Source organism: Eucyclogobius newberryi, unplaced genomic scaffold (genome assembly GCF_026437365.1).
Source record: "Eucyclogobius newberryi isolate DKJ021-1_F unplaced genomic scaffold, fEucNew1.0.hap1 SCAF_92, whole genome shotgun sequence".
Lineage (NCBI taxonomy): Eukaryota > Metazoa > Chordata > Actinopteri > Gobiiformes > Gobiidae > Eucyclogobius > Eucyclogobius newberryi.
In genome coordinates, this window is record NW_027316535.1 from 88,029 (window position 1) to 109,251 (window position 21,223).

Consider the following 21,223-nt stretch of genomic DNA (forward strand, 5'->3'; position numbering starts at 1 on the left):
GTCCCCAGTGTGTTCTGACCCTGTCCCCAGCGTGTGTTCTGACCCTGTCCCCAGTGTGTTCTGACCCTGTCCCCAGTGTGTTCTGACCCTGTCCCCAGTGTGTGTTCTGACCCTGTCCCCAGTGTGTTCTGACCCTGTCCCCAGCGTGTGTTCTGACCCTGTCCCCAGCGTGTGTTCTGACCCTGTCCCCAGTGTGTGTTCTGACCCTGTCCCCAGTGTGTTCTGACCCTGTCCCCAGTGTGTTCTGACCCTGTCCCCAGTGTGTGTTCTGACCCTGTCCCCAGCGTGTGTTCTGACCCTGTCCCCAGTGTGTTCTGACCCTGTCCCCAGCGTGTGTTCTGACCCTGTCCCCAGTGTGTTCTGACCCTGTCCCCAGTGTGTGTTCTGACCCTGTCCCCAGTGTGTTCTGACCCTGTCCCCAGTGTGTGTTCTGACCCTGTCCCCAGTGTGTTCTGACCCTGTCCCCAGTGTGTTCTGACCCTGTCCCCAGTGTGTTCTGACCCTGTCCCCAGTGTGTTCTGACCCTGTCCCCAGCGTGTGTTCTGACCCTGTCCCCAGTGTGTTCTGACCCTGTCCCCAGTGTGTGTTCTGACCCTGTCCCCAGTGTGTTCTGACCCTGTCCCCAGTGTGTTCTGACCCTGTCCCCAGTGTGTGTTCTGACCCTGTCCCCAGTGTGTTCTGACCCTGTCCCCAGTGTGTTCTGACCCTGTCCCCAGTGTGTTCTGACCCTGTCCCCAGTGTGTTCTGACCCTGTCCCCAGTGTGTGTTCTGACCCTGTCCCCAGTGTGTTCTGACCCTGTCCCCAGTGTGTTCTGACCCTGTCCCCAGTGTGTTCTGACCCTGTCCCCAGTGTGTGTTCTGACCCTGTCCCCAGTGTGTTCTGACCCTGTCCCCAGTGTGTTCTGACCCTGTCCCCAGCGTGTGTTCTGACCCTGTCCCCAGTGTGTTCTGACCCTGTCCCCAGTGTGTTCTGACCCTGTCCCCAGTGTGTTCTGACCCTGTCCCCAGCGTGTGTTCTGACCCTGTCCCCAGTGTGTTCTGACCCTGTCCCCAGTGTGTGTTCTGACCCTGTCCCCAGTGTGTTCTGACCCTGTCCCCAGTGTGTTCTGACCCTGTCCCCAGTGTGTTCTGACCCTGTCCCCAGTGTGTGTTCTGACCCTGTCCCCAGCGTGTGTTCTGACCCTGTCCCCAGTGTGTTCTGACCCTGTCCCCAGTGTGTTCTGACCCTGTCCCCAGCGTGTGTTCTGACCCTGTCCCCAGTGTGTTCTGACCCTGTCCCCAGTGTGTTCTGACCCTGTCCCCAGTGTGTGTTCTGACCCTGTCCCCAGCGTGTGTTCTGACCCTGTCCCCAGTGTGTTCTGACCCTGTCCCCAGTGTGTTCTGACCCTGTCCCCAGTGTGTTCTGACCCTGTCCCCAGTGTGTTCTGACCCTGTCCCCAGTGTGTGTTCTGACCCTGTCCCCAGTGTGTGTTCTGACCCTGTCCCCAGTGTGTTCTGACCCTGTCCCCAGTGTGTTCTGACCCTGTCCCCAGTGTGTTCTGACCCTGTCCCCAGTGTGTTCTGACCCTGTCCCCAGTGTGTGTTCTGACCCTGTCCCCAGTGTGTTCTGACCCTGTCCCCAGTGTGTGTTCTGACCCTGTCCCCAGTGTGTGTTCTGACCCTGTCCCCAGTGTGTGTTCTGACCCTGTCCCCAGCGTGTGTTCTGACCCTGTCCCCAGTGTGTTCTGACCCTGTCCCCAGTGTGTGTTCTGACCCTGTCCCCAGTGTGTTCTGACCCTGTCCCCAGTGTGTTCTGACCCTGTCCCCAGTGTGTTCTGACCCTGTCCCCAGGTGTGTTCTGACCCTGTCCCCAGCGTGTGTTCTGACCCTGTCCCCAGTGTGTTCTGACCCTGTCCCCAGTGTGTGTTCTGACCCTGTCCCCAGTGTGTTCTGACCCTGTCCCCAGTGTGTTCTGACCCTGTCCCCAGTGTGTGTTCTGACCCTGTCCCCAGTGTGTTCTGACCCTGTCCCCAGTGTGTGTTCTGACCCTGTCCCCAGCGTGTGTTCTGACCCTGTCCCCAGTGTGTGTTCTGACCCTGTCCCCAGTGTGTTCTGACCCTGTCCCCAGCGTGTGTTCTGACCCTGTCCCCAGCGTGTGTTCTGACCCTGTCCCCAGTGTGTTCTGACCCTGTCCCCAGTGTGTTCTGACCCTGTCCCCAGCGTGTGTTCTGACCCTGTCCCCAGTGTGTTCTGACCCTGTCCCCAGTGTGTGTTCTGACCCTGTCCCCAGTGTGTGTTCTGACCCTGTCCCCAGTGTGTTCTGACCCTGTCCCCAGTGTGTTCTGACCCTGTCCCCAGCGTGTGTTCTGACCCTGTCCCCAGTGTGTTCTGACCCTGTCCCCAGTGTGTTCTGACCCTGTCCCCAGCGTGTGTTCTGACCCTGTCCCCAGTGTGTTCTGACCCTGTCCCCAGTGTGTGTTCTGACCCTGTCCCCAGTGTGTTCTGACCCTGTCCCCAGTGTGTTCTGACCCTGTCCCCAGTGTGTTCTGACCCTGTCCCCAGTGTGTTCTGACCCTGTCCCCAGTGTGTTCTGACCCTGTCCCCAGTGTGTGTTCTGACCCTGTCCCCAGTGTGTTCTGACCCTGTCCCCAGTGTGTTCTGACCCTGTCCCCAGTGTGTGTTCTGACCCTGTCCCCAGCGTGTGTTCTGACCCTGTCCCCAGTGTGTTCTGACCCTGTCCCCAGTGTGTTCTGACCCTGTCCCCAGTGTGTTCTGACCCTGTCCCCAGCGTGTGTTCTGACCCTGTCCCCAGTGTGTTCTGACCCTGTCCCCAGTGTGTTCTGACCCTGTCCCCAGTGTGTTCTGACCCTGTCCCCAGTGTGTTCTGACCCTGTCCCCAGTGTGTGTTCTGACCCTGTCCCCAGCGTGTGTTCTGACCCTGTCCCCAGTGTGTTCTGACCCTGTCCCCAGTGTGTTCTGACCCTGTCCCCAGTGTGTTCTGACCCTGTCCCCAGTGTGTGTTCTGACCCTGTCCCCAGTGTGTTCTGACCCTGTCCCCAGTGTGTTCTGACCCTGTCCCCAGTGTGTTCTGACCCTGTCCCCAGCGTGTGTTCTGACCCTGTCCCCAGTGTGTTCTGACCCTGTCCCCAGTGTGTTCTGACCCTGTCCCCAGTGTGTGTTCTGACCCTGTCCCCAGTGTGTGTTCTGACCCTGTCCCCAGTGTGTTCTGACCCTGTCCCCAGTGTGTTCTGACCCTGTCCCCAGTGTGTTCTGACCCTGTCCCCAGTGTGTGTTCTGACCCTGTCCCCAGTGTGTTCTGACCCTGTCCCCAGTGTGTTCTGACCCTGTCCCCAGTGTGTTCTGACCCTGTCCCCAGTGTGTGTTCTGACCCTGTCCCCAGTGTGTTCTGACCCTGTCCCCAGTGTGTTCTGACCCTGTCCCCAGCGTGTGTTCTGACCCTGTCCCCAGTGTGTTCTGACCCTGTCCCCAGTGTGTTCTGACCCTGTCCCCAGTGTGTTCTGACCCTGTCCCCAGGTGTGTTCTGACCCTGTCCCCAGTGTGTTCTGACCCTGTCCCCAGTGTGTGTTCTGACCCTGTCCCCAGTGTGTTCTGACCCTGTCCCCAGTGTGTTCTGACCCTGTCCCCAGTGTGTTCTGACCCTGTCCCCAGTGTGTGTTCTGACCCTGTCCCCAGCGTGTGTTCTGACCCTGTCCCCAGTGTGTTCTGACCCTGTCCCCAGTGTGTTCTGACCCTGTCCCCAGCGTGTGTTCTGACCCTGTCCCCAGTGTGTTCTGACCCTGTCCCCAGTGTGTGTTCTGACCCTGTCCCCAGCGTGTGTTCTGACCCTGTCCCCAGTGTGTTCTGACCCTGTCCCCAGTGTGTTCTGACCCTGTCCCCAGTGTGTTCTGACCCTGTCCCCAGTGTGTTCTGACCCTGTCCCCAGTGTGTTCTGACCCTGTCCCCAGTGTGTTCTGACCCTGTCCCCAGTGTGTTCTGACCCTGTCCCCAGTGTGTTCTGACCCTGTCCCCAGTGTGTGTTCTGACCCTGTCCCCAGTGTGTGTTCTGACCCTGTCCCCAGTGTGTTCTGACCCTGTCCCCAGTGTGTTCTGACCCTGTCTCCAGTGTGTGTTCTGACCCTGTCCCCAGTGTGTTCTGACCCTGTCCCCAGTGTGTGTTCTGACCCTGTCCCCAGTGTGTGTTCTGACCCTGTCCCCAGTGTGTGTTCTGACCCTGTCCCCAGCGTGTGTTCTGACCCTGTCCCCAGTGTGTTCTGACCCTGTCCCCAGTGTGTGTTCTGACCCTGTCCCCAGTGTGTTCTGACCCTGTCCCCAGTGTGTTCTGACCCTGTCCCCAGTGTGTTCTGACCCTGTCCCCAGCGTGTGTTCTGACCCTGTCCCCAGCGTGTGTTCTGACCCTGTCCCCAGTGTGTTCTGACCCTGTCCCCAGTGTGTGTTCTGACCCTGTCCCCAGTGTGTTCTGACCCTGTCCCCAGTGTGTTCTGACCCTGTCCCCAGTGTGTGTTCTGACCCTGTCCCCAGTGTGTTCTGACCCTGTCCCCAGTGTGTGTTCTGACCCTGTCCCCAGCGTGTGTTCTGACCCTGTCCCCAGTGTGTGTTCTGACCCTGTCCCCAGTGTGTTCTGACCCTGTCCCCAGTGTGTGTTCTGACCCTGTCCCCAGCGTGTGTTCTGACCCTGTCCCCAGTGTGTTCTGACCCTGTCCCCAGTGTGTTCTGACCCTGTCCCCAGCGTGTGTTCTGACCCTGTCCCCAGTGTGTTCTGACCCTGTCCCCAGTGTGTGTTCTGACCCTGTCCCCAGTGTGTGTTCTGACCCTGTCCCCAGTGTGTTCTGACCCTGTCCCCAGTGTGTTCTGACCCTGTCCCCAGCGTGTGTTCTGACCCTGTCCCCAGTGTGTTCTGACCCTGTCCCCAGTGTGTTCTGACCCTGTCCCCAGCGTGTGTTCTGACCCTGTCCCCAGTGTGTTCTGACCCTGTCCCCAGTGTGTGTTCTGACCCTGTCCCCAGTGTGTTCTGACCCTGTCCCCAGTGTGTTCTGACCCTGTCCCCAGTGTGTGTTCTGACCCTGTCCCCAGTGTGTTCTGACCCTGTCCCCAGTGTGTTCTGACCCTGTCCCCAGTGTGTGTTCTGACCCTGTCCCCAGCGTGTGTTCTGACCCTGTCCCCAGTGTGTTCTGACCCTGTCCCCAGTGTGTTCTGACCCTGTCCCCAGTGTGTTCTGACCCTGTCCCCAGCGTGTGTTCTGACCCTGTCCCCAGTGTGTTCTGACCCTGTCCCCAGTGTGTTCTGACCCTGTCCCCAGTGTGTTCTGACCCTGTCCCCAGTGTGTTCTGACCCTGTCCCCAGCGTGTGTTCTGACCCTGTCCCCAGTGTGTTCTGACCCTGTCCCCAGTGTGTTCTGACCCTGTCCCCAGTGTGTTCTGACCCTGTCCCCAGCGTGTGTTCTGACCCTGTCCCCAGTGTGTGTTCTGACCCTGTCCCCAGTGTGTTCTGACCCTGTCCCCAGTGTGTTCTGACCCTGTCCCCAGCGTGTGTTCTGACCCTGTCCCCAGTGTGTTCTGACCCTGTCCCCAGTGTGTTCTGACCCTGTCCCCAGTGTGTTCTGACCCTGTCCCCAGTGTGTTCTGACCCTGTCCCCAGTGTGTTCTGACCCTGTCCCCAGTGTGTGTTCTGACCCTGTCCCCAGTGTGTTCTGACCCTGTCCCCAGCGTGTGTTCTGACCCTGTCCCCAGTGTGTGTTCTGACCCTGTCCCCAGTGTGTTCTGACCCTGTCCCCAGTGTGTTCTGACCCTGTCCCCAGTGTGTGTTCTGACCCTGTCCCCAGCGTGTGTTCTGACCCTGTCCCCAGTGTGTTCTGACCCTGTCCCCAGTGTGTTCTGACCCTGTCCCCAGTGTGTTCTGACCCTGTCCCCAGCGTGTGTTCTGACCCTGTCCCCAGTGTGTTCTGACCCTGTCCCCAGTGTGTTCTGACCCTGTCCCCAGTGTGTTCTGACCCTGTCCCCAGTGTGTTCTGACCCTGTCCCCAGTGTGTGTTCTGACCCTGTCCCCAGCGTGTGTTCTGACCCTGTCCCCAGTGTGTTCTGACCCTGTCCCCAGTGTGTTCTGACCCTGTCCCCAGTGTGTTCTGACCCTGTCCCCAGTGTGTGTTCTGACCCTGTCCCCAGTGTGTTCTGACCCTGTCCCCAGTGTGTTCTGACCCTGTCCCCAGTGTGTTCTGACCCTGTCCCCAGTGTGTTCTGACCCTGTCCCCAGTGTGTCTGACCCTGTCCCCAGTGTGTGTTCTGACCCTGTCCCCAGTGTGTGTTCTGACCCTGTCCCCAGTGTGTTCTGACCCTGTCCCCAGTGTGTTCTGACCCTGTCCCCAGTGTGTTCTGACCCTGTCCCCAGTGTGTGTTCTGACCCTGTCCCCAGTGTGTTCTGACCCTGTCCCCAGTGTGTTCTGACCCTGTCCCCAGTGTGTTCTGACCCTGTCCCCAGTGTGTGTTCTGACCCTGTCCCCAGTGTGTTCTGACCCTGTCCCCAGTGTGTTCTGACCCTGTCCCCAGCGTGTGTTCTGACCCTGTCCCCAGTGTGTTCTGACCCTGTCCCCAGTGTGTTCTGACCCTGTCCCCAGTGTGTTCTGACCCTGTCCCCAGCGTGTGTTCTGACCCTGTCCCCAGTGTGTTCTGACCCTGTCCCCAGTGTGTGTTCTGACCCTGTCCCCAGTGTGTTCTGACCCTGTCCCCAGTGTGTTCTGACCCTGTCCCCAGTGTGTTCTGACCCTGTCCCCAGTGTGTGTTCTGACCCTGTCCCCAGCGTGTGTTCTGACCCTGTCCCCAGTGTGTTCTGACCCTGTCCCCAGTGTGTTCTGACCCTGTCCCCAGCGTGTGTTCTGACCCTGTCCCCAGTGTGTTCTGACCCTGTCCCCAGCGTGTGTTCTGACCCTGTCCCCAGCGTGTGTTCTGACCCTGTCCCCAGTGTGTTCTGACCCTGTCCCCAGTGTGTTCTGACCCTGTCCCCAGTGTGTTCTGACCCTGTCCCCAGTGTGTTCTGACCCTGTCCCCAGTGTGTTCTGACCCTGTCCCCAGTGTGTTCTGACCCTGTCCCCAGTGTGTTCTGACCCTGTCCCCAGTGTGTTCTGACCCTGTCCCCAGTGTGTGTTCTGACCCTGTCCCCAGTGTGTGTTCTGACCCTGTCCCCAGTGTGTTCTGACCCTGTCCCCAGTGTGTCTGACCCTGTCTCCAGTGTGTGTTCTGACCCTGTCCCCAGTGTGTTCTGACCCTGTCCCCAGTGTGTGTTCTGACCCTGTCCCCAGTGTGTGTTCTGACCCTGTCCCCAGTGTGTGTTCTGACCCTGTCCCCAGCGTGTGTTCTGACCCTGTCCCCAGTGTGTTCTGACCCTGTCCCCAGTGTGTGTTCTGACCCTGTCCCCAGTGTGTTCTGACCCTGTCCCCAGTGTGTTCTGACCCTGTCCCCAGTGTGTTCTGACCCTGTCCCCAGCGTGTGTTCTGACCCTGTCCCCAGCGTGTGTTCTGACCCTGTCCCCAGTGTGTTCTGACCCTGTCCCCAGTGTGTGTTCTGACCCTGTCCCCAGTGTGTTCTGACCCTGTCCCCAGTGTGTTCTGACCCTGTCCCCAGTGTGTGTTCTGACCCTGTCCCCAGTGTGTTCTGACCCTGTCCCCAGTGTGTGTTCTGACCCTGTCCCCAGCGTGTGTTCTGACCCTGTCCCCAGTGTGTTCTGACCCTGTCCCCAGCGTGTGTTCTGACCCTGTCCCCAGTGTGTTCTGACCCTGTCCCCAGTGTGTTCTGACCCTGTCCCCAGTGTGTTCTGACCCTGTCCCCAGTGTGTTCTGACCCTGTCCCCAGTGTGTGTTCTGACCCTGTCCCCAGCGTGTGTTCTGACCCTGTCCCCAGTGTGTTCTGACCCTGTCCCCAGTGTGTTCTGACCCTGTCCCCAGTGTGTTCTGACCCTGTCCCCAGTGTGTGTTCTGACCCTGTCCCCAGTGTGTTCTGACCCTGTCCCCAGTGTGTTCTGACCCTGTCCCCAGTGTGTTCTGACCCTGTCCCCAGTGTGTTCTGACCCTGTCCCCAGTGTGTCTGACCCTGTCCCCAGTGTGTGTTCTGACCCTGTCCCCAGTGTGTGTTCTGACCCTGTCCCCAGTGTGTTCTGACCCTGTCCCCAGTGTGTTCTGACCCTGTCCCCAGTGTGTTCTGACCCTGTCCCCAGTGTGTGTTCTGACCCTGTCCCCAGTGTGTTCTGACCCTGTCCCCAGTGTGTTCTGACCCTGTCCCCAGTGTGTTCTGACCCTGTCCCCAGTGTGTGTTCTGACCCTGTCCCCAGTGTGTTCTGACCCTGTCCCCAGTGTGTTCTGACCCTGTCCCCAGCGTGTGTTCTGACCCTGTCCCCAGTGTGTTCTGACCCTGTCCCCAGTGTGTTCTGACCCTGTCCCCAGTGTGTTCTGACCCTGTCCCCAGCGTGTGTTCTGACCCTGTCCCCAGTGTGTTCTGACCCTGTCCCCAGTGTGTGTTCTGACCCTGTCCCCAGTGTGTTCTGACCCTGTCCCCAGTGTGTGTTCTGACCCTGTCCCCAGTGTGTTCTGACCCTGTCCCCAGCGTGTGTTCTGACCCTGTCCCCAGTGTGTGTTCTGACCCTGTCCCCAGTGTGTTCTGACCCTGTCCCCAGTGTGTGTTCTGACCCTGTCCCCAGTGTGTGTTCTGACCCTGTCCCCAGTGTGTTCTGACCCTGTCCCCAGTGTGTTCTGACCCTGTCCCCAGCGTGTGTTCTGACCCTGTCCCCAGTGTGTTCTGACCCTGTCCCCAGTGTGTTCTGACCCTGTCCCCAGTGTGTTCTGACCCTGTCCCCAGGACAATGGGCTATTGTGTCCAGCAAAATTAGTTAAATGTTCAAATGCAATTGTGTCTAAATAGTAGTTTTAGGATTGTAAAGAATGTCTCTAAAGAAAGACCCTTCAATTTGAATAAATTTAAAGGTGCTATTTTTAGACTAAAATTTAAAGTGCAGGGTACTACCTCAACAATAGTCCCAGACACGTCCTTTAGTGTTTAAAATGTCAATAAAAATGGGTACCGGACTAGTCAGAATAGTCTGTCTGTCGATGAACAGTTAACATACATAAAAAAAACCCTAGTCTACACATTTGAAACAAGACAACTCACCACAACTTTTCTCTTTGCTCGGATCCTAGAGACGCTGTCTTCTCAGGCCAATGAGACGGTCCTCTCTCCCAAATGATGAGGAATGAGGCTGAAGTCTTGTTATGGTTTCAGGTTCGCCAAACACCGGTCACGGCCGCGAAGACGAGTCATCGGACGAAGGATCCCACTTCTGACACCAAACTATTCTATAACAAATGACAGAGAAAATGAGGCAAAATATAACCAAGTTGTCTTGTTCAAAAGTGGTTCTTTATTTTAGCCGTGGACAGAGACATGTCTCTCAGACACATGTCTCTCAGACACATGTCTCACACAGACACATGTCTCTCAGACACATGTCTCTCAGACACATGTCTCACACAGACACATGTCTCTCACAGACACATGTCTCTCACAGACACATGTCTCTCACAGACACATGTCTCTCACAGACACATGTCTCACACAGACGCATGTCTCTCACAGACGCATGTCTCACACAGACGCATGTCTCTCACAGACACATGTCTCTCACAGACACATGTCTCACAGACACATGTCTCACACAGACACATGTCTCACACAGACGCATGTCTCACACAGACGCATGTCTCTCACAGACGCATGTCTCACACAGACGCATGTCTCTCACAGACACATGTCTCTCACAGACGCATGTCTCTCACAGACGCATGTCTCTCACAGACGCATGTCTCTCACAGACACATGTCTCACACAGACACATGTCTCACACAGACACATGTCTCACACAGACACACATGTCTCACACAGACACATGTCTCACACAGACATGTCTCACACAGACACATGTCTCACACAGACACATGTCTCTCACAGACACATGTCTCACACAGACACATGTCTCACACAGACACATGTCTCTCACAGACACATGTCTCACACAGACACATGTCTCACACAGACACATGTCTCTCAGACACATGTCTCTCACAGACACATGTCTCACACAGACACATGTCTCACACAGACACATGTCTCACACAGACACATGTCTCTCACAGACACATGTCTCTCACAGACACATGTCTCACACAGACACATGTCTCTCACAGACACATGTCTCACACAGACACATGTCTCACACAGACACATGTCTCACACAGACACATGTCTCTCACAGACACATGTCTCTCACAGACACATGTCTCACACAGACACATGTCTCTCACAGACACATGTCTCACACAGACACATGTCTCACACAGACACATGTCTCTCAGACACATGTCTCTCACAGACACATGTCTCTCACAGACACATGTCTCACACAGACACATGTCTCTCACAGACACATGTCTCACACAGACACATGTCTCACACAGAGACATGTCTCTCACAGACACATGTCTCACACAGACACATGTCTCACACAGACACATGTCTCACACAGACACATGTCTCTCACAGACACATGTCTCTCACAGACACATGTCTCACACAGACACATGTCTCTCACAGACACATGTCTCACACAGACACATGTCTCACACAGACACATGTCTCTCACAGACACATGTCTCTCACAGACACATGTCTCTCAGACACATGTCTCTCACAGACACATGTCTCACACAGACACATGTCTCACACAGACACATGTCTCTCAGACACATGTCTCTCACAGACACATGTCTCTCACAGACACATGTCTCTCACAGACACATGTCTCACACAGACACATGTCTCACACAGACACATGTCTCACACAGACACATGTCTCACACAGACACATGTCTCTCACAGACACATGTCTCTCACAGACACATGTCTCACACAGACACATGTCTCACACAGACACATGTCTCTCAGACACATGTCTCTCACAGACACATGTCTCTCACAGACACATGTCTCTCACAGACACATGTCTCTCAGACACATGTCTCTCACAGACACATGTCTCTCACAGACACATGTCTCACACAGACACATGTCTCTCACAGACACATGTCTCACACAGACACATGTCTCTCACAGACACATGTCTCTCACAGACGCATGTCTCTCACAGACGCATGTCTCACACAGACGCATGTCTCACACAGACACATGTCTCACACAGACACATGTCTCTCACAGACACATGTCTCTCACAGACACATGTCTCACACAGACACATGTCTCACACAGACACATGTCTCTCAGACACATGTCTCTCACAGACACATGTCTCTCACAGACACATGTCTCACACAGACACATGTCTCTCAGACACATGTCTCTCACAGACACATGTCTCACACAGACACATGTCTCTCACAGACACATGTCTCTCACAGACACATGTCTCACACAGACACATGTCTCTCACAGACACATGTCTCACACAGACACATGTCTCTCACAGACGCATGTCTCTCACAGACGCATGTCTCACACAGACGCATGTCTCACACAGACGCATGTCTCTCACAGACGCATGTCTCTCACAGACGCATGTCTCACACAGACGCATGTCTCTCACAGACGCATGTCTCACACAGACACATGTCTCACACAGACACATGTCTCTCAGACACATGTCTCTCACAGACACATGTCTCACACAGACACATGTCTCTCACAGACACATGTCTCTCACAGACACATGTCTCACACAGACACATGTCTCACACAGACACATGTCTCACACAGACACATGTCTCACACAGACACATGTCTCACACAGCCACATGTCTCTCACAGACACATGTCTCACACAGACACATGTCTCACACAGACACATGTCTCACACAGACACATGTCTCTCACAGACACATGTCTCTCACAGACACATGTCTCACACAGACACATGTCTCTCACAGACACATGTCTCACACAGACACATGTCTCTCACAGACACATGTCTCACACAGACACATGTCTCACACAGACACATGTCTCACACAGACATGTCTCACACAGACACATGTCTCACACAGACACATGTCTCACACAGACACATGTCTCTCAGACACATGTCTCTCACAGACACATGTCTCACACAGACACATGTCTCTCACAGACACATGTCTCTCAGACACATGTCTCTCACAGACACATGTCTCTCACAGACACATGTCTCTCAGACACATGTCTCACACAGACACATGTCTCACACAGACACATGTCTCTCAGACACATGTCTCTCACAGACACATGTCTCACACAGACACATGTCTCACACAGACATGTCTCACACAGACACATGTCTCACACAGACACATGTCTCTCAGACACATGTCTCTCACAGACACATGTCTCACACAGACACATGTCTCTCACAGACACATGTCTCACACAGACACATGTCTCACACAGACACATGTCTCTCACAGACACATGTCTCACACAGACACATGTCTCTCAGACACATGTCTCTCACAGACACATGTCTCTCACAGACACATGTCTCTCACAGACACATGTCTCTCACAGACACATGTCTCACACAGACACATGTCTCACACAGACACATGTCTCTCACAGACACATGTCTCTCACAGACGCATGTCTCTCACAGACGCATGTCTCACACAGACGCATGTCTCACACAGACGCATGTCTCACACAGACACATGTCTCTCACAGACACATGTCTCTCACAGACACATGTCTCACACAGACACATGTCTCACACAGACACATGTCTCTCAGACACATGTCTCTCACAGACACATGTCTCTCACAGACACATGTCTCACACAGACACATGTCTCTCAGACACATGTCTCTCACAGACACATGTCTCACACAGACACATGTCTCTCACAGACACATGTCTCTCACAGACACATGTCTCTCACAGACACATGTCTCACACAGACACATGTCTCACACAGACGCATGTCTCTCACAGACGCATGTCTCTCACAGACGCATGTCTCACACAGACACATGTCTCTCACAGACACATGTCTCTCACAGACACATGTCTCTCACAGACACATGTCTCACACAGACACATGTCTCTCACAGACACATGTCTCTCACAGACACATGTCTCTCACAGACACATGTCTCACACAGACACATGTCTCACACAGACACATGTCTCTCAGACACATGTCTCTCACAGACACATGTCTCACACAGACACATGTCTCTCACAGACACATGTCTCTCACAGACACATGTCTCACACAGACACATGTCTCACACAGACACATGTCTCACACAGACACATGTCTCACACAGACACATGTCTCACACAGACGCATGTCTCACACAGACACATGTCTCACACAGACACATGTCTCTCACAGACATTTGTCGTTCTGTCCCTGATCTGACCAGAGCAAACATTGAGTTCAGCTTATTAAGGCACAACAGGTGCCACATATGCACAAAACCAGTCTAAACATATTGCAGAGACACACACTCAATGTTCTACCTCATGTGACACGTCCTTGGATCTGCAGCTTCAGTCTGTGTTCACAGGGACGTCTGCAGAGCCATAAGAAGTGTGACCCAGATGTTAAACATTATGCTGACCTAAGTTCTATGGCATCAGGCAAAGACATGACATTTTTACACCACACTGGTCAGGCTGGATGACTCGCACATGTGCTTATCAGGAGCTGCAGCACCGGAACAGTCTGTCCAGCCCCACAGACTGTTCCTTTACTGTCCCTCTGCTCGCTCCGGGCCCCTGGCTGTTTTCATGGGCCAAATCTCTTCCTCCCAAGGCCATCTTACTTCAGAGTTCATTCCACACTGCGCGACCTGGCTAGCTTCGCCCCCTCCCCTCTCTACTCATCTGTTTGGCGACTGCGTCGGCCCCACCTCACTTCCGGTCCCGCCTCCTCCACCAGTGGAACGGTTTTTAATTTTTCCATGACAAATCATTCCGTCTCCGACTCCCGGCTCTTCACACGGTCGCTCCGCCTCCTCCGGTTTGGGGGAGTATTAAAACTCTATTATAATCTAAGGCCTGCCGGCACTCTCAGCTCACGCCCCGCCGTCTGCCGACACCTCCACTTCTTCACTCTTCACATGAGGTCCATGCTTGTTAGGCTGCATGTTGTCTTCACATGAACATCCAGGGACGGGACAGGCCACGCCCCCCTCACCAGAGAACATCCAGGGACGGGACAGGCCACGCCCCCCTCACCAGTGAACATCCAGGGACGGGACAGGCCACGCCCCCCTCACCAGAGAACATCCAGGGACGGGACAGGCCACGCCCCCCTCACCAGAGAACATCCAGGGACGGGACAGGCCACGCCCCCCTCACCAGTGAACATCCAGGGACGGGACAGGCCACGCCCCCCTCACCAGAGAACATCCAGGGACGGGACAGGCCACGCCCCCCTCACCAGTGAACATCCAGGGACGGGACAGGCCACGCCCCCCTCACCAGAGAACATCCAGGGACGGGACAGGCCACGCCCCCCTCACCAGAGAACATCCAGGGACGGGACAGGCCACGCCCCCCTCACCAGTGAACATCCAGGGACGGGACAGGCCACGCCCCCCTCACCAGTGAACATCCAGGGACGGGACAGGCCACGCCCCCCTCACCAGAGAACATCCAGGGACGGGACAGGCCACGCCCCCCTCACCAGTGAACATCCAGGGACGGGACAGGCCACGCCCCCCTCACCAGTGAACATCCAGGGACGGGACAGGCCACGCCCCCCTCACCAGAGAACATCCAGGGACGGGACAGGCCACGCCCCCCTCACCAGTGAACATCCAGGGACGGGACAGGCCACGCCCCCCTCACCAGTGAACATCCAGGGACGGGACAGGCCACGCCCCCTCACCAGTGAACATCCAGGGACGGGACAGGCCACGCCCCCCTCACCAGTGAACATCCAGGGACGGGACAGGCCACGCCCCCTCACCAGTGAACATCCAGGGACGGGACAGGCCACGCCCCCCTCACCAGAGAACATCCAGGGACGGGACAGGCCACGCCCCCCTCACCAGTGAACATCCAGGGACGGGACAGGCCACGCCCCCCTCACCAGTGAACATCCAGGGACGGGACAGGCCACGCCCCCCTCACCAGTGAACATCCAGGGACGGGACAGGCCACGCCCCCCTCACCAGTGACATCCAGGGACGGGACAGGCCACGCCCCTCTCACCAGTGAACATCCAGGGACGGGACAGGCCACGCCCCCCTCACCAGTGAACATCCAGGGACGGGACAGGCCACGCCCCCCTCACCAGGGACGGGACATTGAGACAGTGACTCATACAAGGACCTGGTGTTCATCTGAACCACAAACTGGACTCATAACACAGACTGAACAGGAAGAGCCAGAGTCGGCTCCACCTCCTGAGGAGACTCAGGTCTTTTGGAGTGACAGGGCCACTCCTGACAGGGCCGCTCCTGACAGGGCCACTCCTGACAGGGCCGCTCCTGAAGACCTTCTCCTCCTCTGTGGTGCATCAGCTCCTGGAGGTGTGGTCATCACAGAGGGAGAGGAAGAAGCTCTGGACTCGGTGCAGGAGGAGGGGGACAGAAGGGTCCTGGCTAAACTCACATCTATGCTGGACCATGAGTGTCGCCCCCTGCAGGACACTCTGTCCCCTGCAGGACACCCTGTCCCCTGCAGGACACTCTGTCCCCTGAAGGACACTCTGTCCCCTGCAGGACACTCTGTCCCCTGCAGGACACTGTCCTTCTGCTGCTGTCAGACTTTAGAACAAACACTGTTCGTCCTGAACATGTGCAATGGTTTTTATTTATTTATGTAATTATTTATTTGTATCTTTATTATTTTCGCTTGTTGTGAAATGGGAGTTTTTGTTTATAGAAGATCTTCTACTGAAAGTGTTTTTCAAACTTCCTATAAGTGATCTGTTCTTTTCCTCTGTATCTACCTGCGTTGCAACAATGAAATTTCCCCATGTGGGACAATAAAGGAATATCTTATCTTAATTCTTGGCTTGTTGTTTGGAAAACACCGTCCGGAGGAAGCAATGTTCTCACAACAGAAGTTGATATATAATTATATAATAATATATATATATACACTGTTACAGAATATATATATATATATACATACACTATGTTATATCATAATATATATATATATACACTGTTATATAATATATATATATACACTGTTATATAATAATATATATATACACTGTTATATAATAATTTATATACACTATGTTATATAATATATACACACTATGTTAATACAATAAAATACTGATGGATCAGAGAGAAATAATATACAAAATGCTTTAGACCAGGACCAAACGGACTAAACCAGGTCTAAACTAGAGCAAACCCAGAATAAACCTGTAAACAAACATACAGAAGATGGTCCTGGACCTGATTCAATCGCTTGGAGGACCTGATTTGGCCCCCGGGCCGCATGTTGCTGTAGAGTGTGAAATGAAAAGCTTTAACTTTACTCATGATTCTTTATTATTCATATTTACAGATATTTACAGAACAGCATGAATAAATAGGGAAGTGTCTGGGGAGAGGGAGGATATCACATGAACAAAGAAAATTACAATATTTACATTTATTTACAAAGGATGTTTAAGTCGAAATCTAACTTTGAGCTCCAGTTTGTAAAGTTCATTAAAAGTAAAAGTCGTCTTTGTTGAGGCTGTTTTTAGTGAACTTTATGTCCTAAGTGGTCATTAGCATACATGCTAATGTTTATACTATGCTAGACATGCTAATGTTTATACTAGCATGTATGCTAATGTGTATACTATAATAATGTTTATACTATAAACATTAGCATGTCTGCTAATGTTTATACTATAAACATTAGCAGACATGCTAATGTTTAACATTAGCATACATGCTAATGTTTATAGTATAAACATTAGCAGACATGCTAATGTTTATACTAGCATGTATGCTAATGTGTATACTATAATAATGTTTATACTATAAACATTAGCATGTCTGCTAATGTTTATACTATAAACATTAGCATGTATGCTAATGCTAACGTTTGTAACTCTGCTCGACTGCTTTTTCACTCGTCCAATGAAAATGCATCATAGCTAATGTTAAGGCTAACGCTAACACTACCAATGCATTATAGCAGTATCTGCAGTACTTTAGTACTTGTAATACTTGTAGTATCTGTAGTACTTGTAATACTTGTAGTATCTGTAGTACTTGTAGTATCTGCAGTACTTGTAGTACTTGTAATACTTGTAGTATCTGCAGTACTTGTAATACTTGTAGTATCTGCAGTACTACACGAGCGTCACTGGGGGCAGAGTCCTGGCGGCAGTCTGCTGATGGATTCTGGCGCCGTCCGTGCGATGCTTCTGAGCGCGTACAGGAGGAGAGAGGGCGGGGCCTGACCTGACAGCCAATGGAAGAGTGGCTCTCCCAGAATGCACCTCAGCCTCGAGTCGAGGGGGCTGGGTGAGGGGGCGTGTCCAAAAAGAAGCAGAAAGTAAACGCACCTAAGTGCTTCTTGCTCCGGCCCCGGCCCCGCCTCCAGCTGCTGAAGCCCCGCCTCCAGCCCCGTTGCCGTGGCACCGGACGACAACAACATCAGCAAACACCGAGAGCGACACATCGCCACGGCAACTGACACCGCCGCCTCGCCGCCGTCCAGGTGAGAGCAGACAGGACGAGAGTCCAAATACGAGCGGACTTCAGAGGGGGACATGGACACCTGGAAAGACCAAGAGAGACCGGGTTTAGACCAGGACTAAGACCTGAGAGAGACCGGGTTTAGACCAGGACTAAGACCTGAGAGAGACCGGGTTTAGACCAGGACTAAGACCTGAGAGAGACCAGGTTTAGACCAGGACTAAGACCTGAGAGAGACCGGGTTTAGACCAGGACTAAGACCTGAGAGAGACCGGGTTTAGACCGGGACTAAGACCTGAGAGAGACCGGGTTTAGACCGGGACTAAGACCTGAGAGAGACCGGGTTTAGACCAGGACTAAGACCTGAGAGAGACCAGGTTTAGACCAGGACTAAGACCTGAGAGAGACCGGGTTTAGACCAGGACTAAGACCTGAGAGAGACCGGGTTTAGACCGGGACTAAGACCTGAGAGAGACCGGGTTTAGACCAGGACTAAGACCTGAGAGAGACCAGGTTTAGACCAGGACTAAGACCTGAGAGAGACCAGGTTTAGACCGGGACTAAGACCTGAGAGAGACCGGGTTTAGACCAGGACTAAGACCTGAGAGAGACCGGGTTTAGACCGGGACTAAGACCTGAGAGAGACCGGGTTTAGACCAGGACTAAGACCTGAGAGAGACCGGGTTTAGACCAGGACTAAGACCTGAGAGAGACCGGGTTTAGACCAGGACTAAGACCTGAGAGAGACCGGGTTTAGACCGGGACTAAGACCTGAGAGAGACCGGGTTTAGACCAGGACTAAGACCTGAGAGAGACCGGGTTTAGACCAGGACTAAGACCTGAGAGAGACCGGGTTTAGACCGGGACTAAGACCTGAGAGAGACCGGGTTTAGACCAGGACTAAGACCTGAGAGAGACCGGGTTTAGACCAGGACTAAGACCTGAGAGAGACCGGGTTTAGACCGGGACTAAGACCTGAGAGAGACCGGGTTTAGACCAGGACTAAGACCTGAGAGAGACCGGGTTTAGACCAGGACTAAGACCTGAGAGAGACCGGGTTTAGACCGGGACTAAGACCTGAGAGAGACCGGGTTTAGACCAGGACTAAGACCTGAGAGAGACCGGGTTTAGACCGGGACTAAGACCTGAGAGAGACCGGGTTTAGACCAGGACTAAGACCTGAGAGAGACCGGGTTTAGACCAGGACTAAGACCTGAGAGAGACCGGGTTTAGACCAGGACTAAGACCTGAGAGAGACCAGGTTTAGACCAGGACTAAGACCTGAGAGAGACCGGGTTTAGACCAGGACTAAGACCTGAGAGAGACCGGGTTTAGACCGGGACTAAGACCTGAGAGAGACCGGGTTTAGACCAGGACTAAGACCTGAGAGAGACCGGGTTTAGACCAGGACTAAGACCTGAGAGAGACCGGGTTTAGACCGGGACTAAGACCTGAGAGAGACCGGGTTTAGACCAGGACTAAGACCTGAGAGAGACCGGGTTTAGACCAGGACTAAGACCTGAGAGAGACCAGGTTTAGACCGGGACTAAGACCTGAGAGAGACCGGGTTTAGACCAGGACTAAGACCTGAGAGAGACCGGGTTTAGACCGGGACTAAGACATGAGAGAGACCGGGTTTAGACCGGGACTAAGACCTGAGAGAGACCGGGTTTAGACCGGGACTAAGACCTGAGAGAGACCGGGTTTAGACCAGGACTAAGACCTGAGAGAGACCGGGTTTAGACCAGGACTAAGACCTGAGAGAGACCGGGTTTAGACCAGGACTAAGACCTGAGAGAGACCGGGTTTAGACCAGGACTAAGACCTGAGAGAGACCGGGTTTAGACCGGGACTAAGACCTGAGAGAGACCGGGTTTAGACCGGGACTAAGACCTGAGAGAGACCGGGTTTAGACCAGGACTAAGACCTGAGAGAGACCGGGTTTAGACCAGGACTAAGACCTGAGAGAGACCGGGTTTAGACCAGGACTAAGACCTGAGAGAGACCGGGTTTAGACCAGGACTAAGACCTGAGAGAGACCGGGTTTAGACCAGGACTAAGACCTGAGAGAGACCGGGTTTAGACCGGGACTAAGACCTGAGAGAGACCGGGTTTAGACCGGGACTAAGACCTGAGAGAGACCGGGTTTAGACCGGGACTAAGACCTGAGAGAGACCGGGTTTAGACCAGGACTAAGACCTGAGAGAGACCGGGTTTAGACCGGGACTAAGACCGGGACTCAGACAGACAGGTGTAGACAGGTGTAGACAGGTGTAGACAGGAGTCACTCACCTGCAGTGTGTGCAGGATGCTCTCTAGCGCCCTCTGCCTGTCGTACCGCACAGCGAGCCTCAGGTGCAGCGCTCCTACTGAGCGTGTGCAGAAGCCACAGGGTTCAGGGGTCAAAGCCGAGCGGCCAAAGCGCCGCAGCAGTGTCTCGCTGTAGTCTGACCGGTCATGGACCAGAGCGTAGACCAGAGCCTGGCCCGGGGACAGGGGCCCCAGCTGGCCCCGGGTCCCGTCCCACACGCGCACCTCCAGGAGCCGCACCTCCTCTAGCCGCCACACCGGGGCCCCGTTCCTGACCAGGCAGTAGAACGCAAACACGCAGCGTTCCGACTCTCGCAGGACCTCAGGGGCCGGGGCCAAACGAGGGGCCAAAGCAGGGCAGCGAGGAGCCGGAGTGGGCAGAGGGGCCGGGGACAGCAGCATCTCAGGGGCCGAGCGGCGAGAGCAGAGGGTCAGATGGGCCGGCTCGGGGCCGAGGGGCCAGTGGTGAGTCGGAGTTGAAATCTGACCTGGTCCTGGTCCTGGTCCTGGTCCTGGTTCTGGTTCTGGTCCTGGTTCTGGTCCTGGTCCTGGTTCTGGTTCTGGTCCTGGTCCTGCTCCTGCTCCTGGTTCTGGTTCTGGTTCTGGTCCTGGTTCTGGTTCTGGTTCTGGTTCTGGTCCTGGTCCTGGTCCTGGTCCTGGTCCTGGTCCTGGTCCTGGTCCTGGTCCTGGTTCTGGTTCTGGTTCTGGTCCTGGTCCTGCTCCTGCTCCTGGTTCTGGTTCTGGTTCTGGTTCTGGTTCTGGTTCTGGTCCTGGTCCTGGTCCTGGTCCTGGTCCTGGTCCTGGTTCTGGTCCTGGTCCTGGTCCTGGTCCTGGTTCTGGTTCTGGTCCTGGTCCTGGTTCTGGTCCTCAAAGCAGAGTTGTTGTCTGTTGGAGATCTTTCGGCCAAACTCCGGTCCCTGGACTCTGGGCCCTTTTATAGACCAGTCTGACCTCAAGTGGGACCCCGGCCCCGCCCCCGGGCCCCCCCGGTGTCACATACTGAACATAGCGTCAGAGTCGTCTTATGTAACTGTCGCCACACGTTGTTCTAAACCAGGACCAGAACTGGATCATGTTCACAAATATAAACAGCCTGAACGGGGCCTGAACGGGGCCTGAACGGGGCCTGAACAGGGCCTGAACGGGGCCTGAGCAGAGCCTGAACGGGGCCTGAGCAGGGCCTGAGCAGGGCCTGTTCAGGGCCTGAGCAGGGCCTGAACGGG

At 54.5% G+C, this 21,223-nt stretch overlaps 1 protein-coding gene across 1 annotated transcript; it reads right to left on the reverse strand.

The window, feature by feature from the left end:
• Positions 1-17,310: 17,310 nt before the first annotated feature.
• LOC140354528 (ankyrin repeat domain-containing protein 9-like) lies at positions 17,311-21,107 on the reverse strand. The gene is made up of 2 exons (XM_072439563.1): positions 19,983-21,107; positions 17,311-17,772 (listed from the first exon to the last, which is right to left on the reverse strand). Exons 1-2 carry the CDS (start codon positions 20,400-20,402, stop codon positions 17,353-17,355), a joined length of 840 nt encoding a protein of 279 aa, XP_072295664.1. The 5' UTR covers positions 20,403-21,107; the 3' UTR covers positions 17,311-17,352.
• Positions 21,108-21,223: the final 116 nt, after the last annotated feature.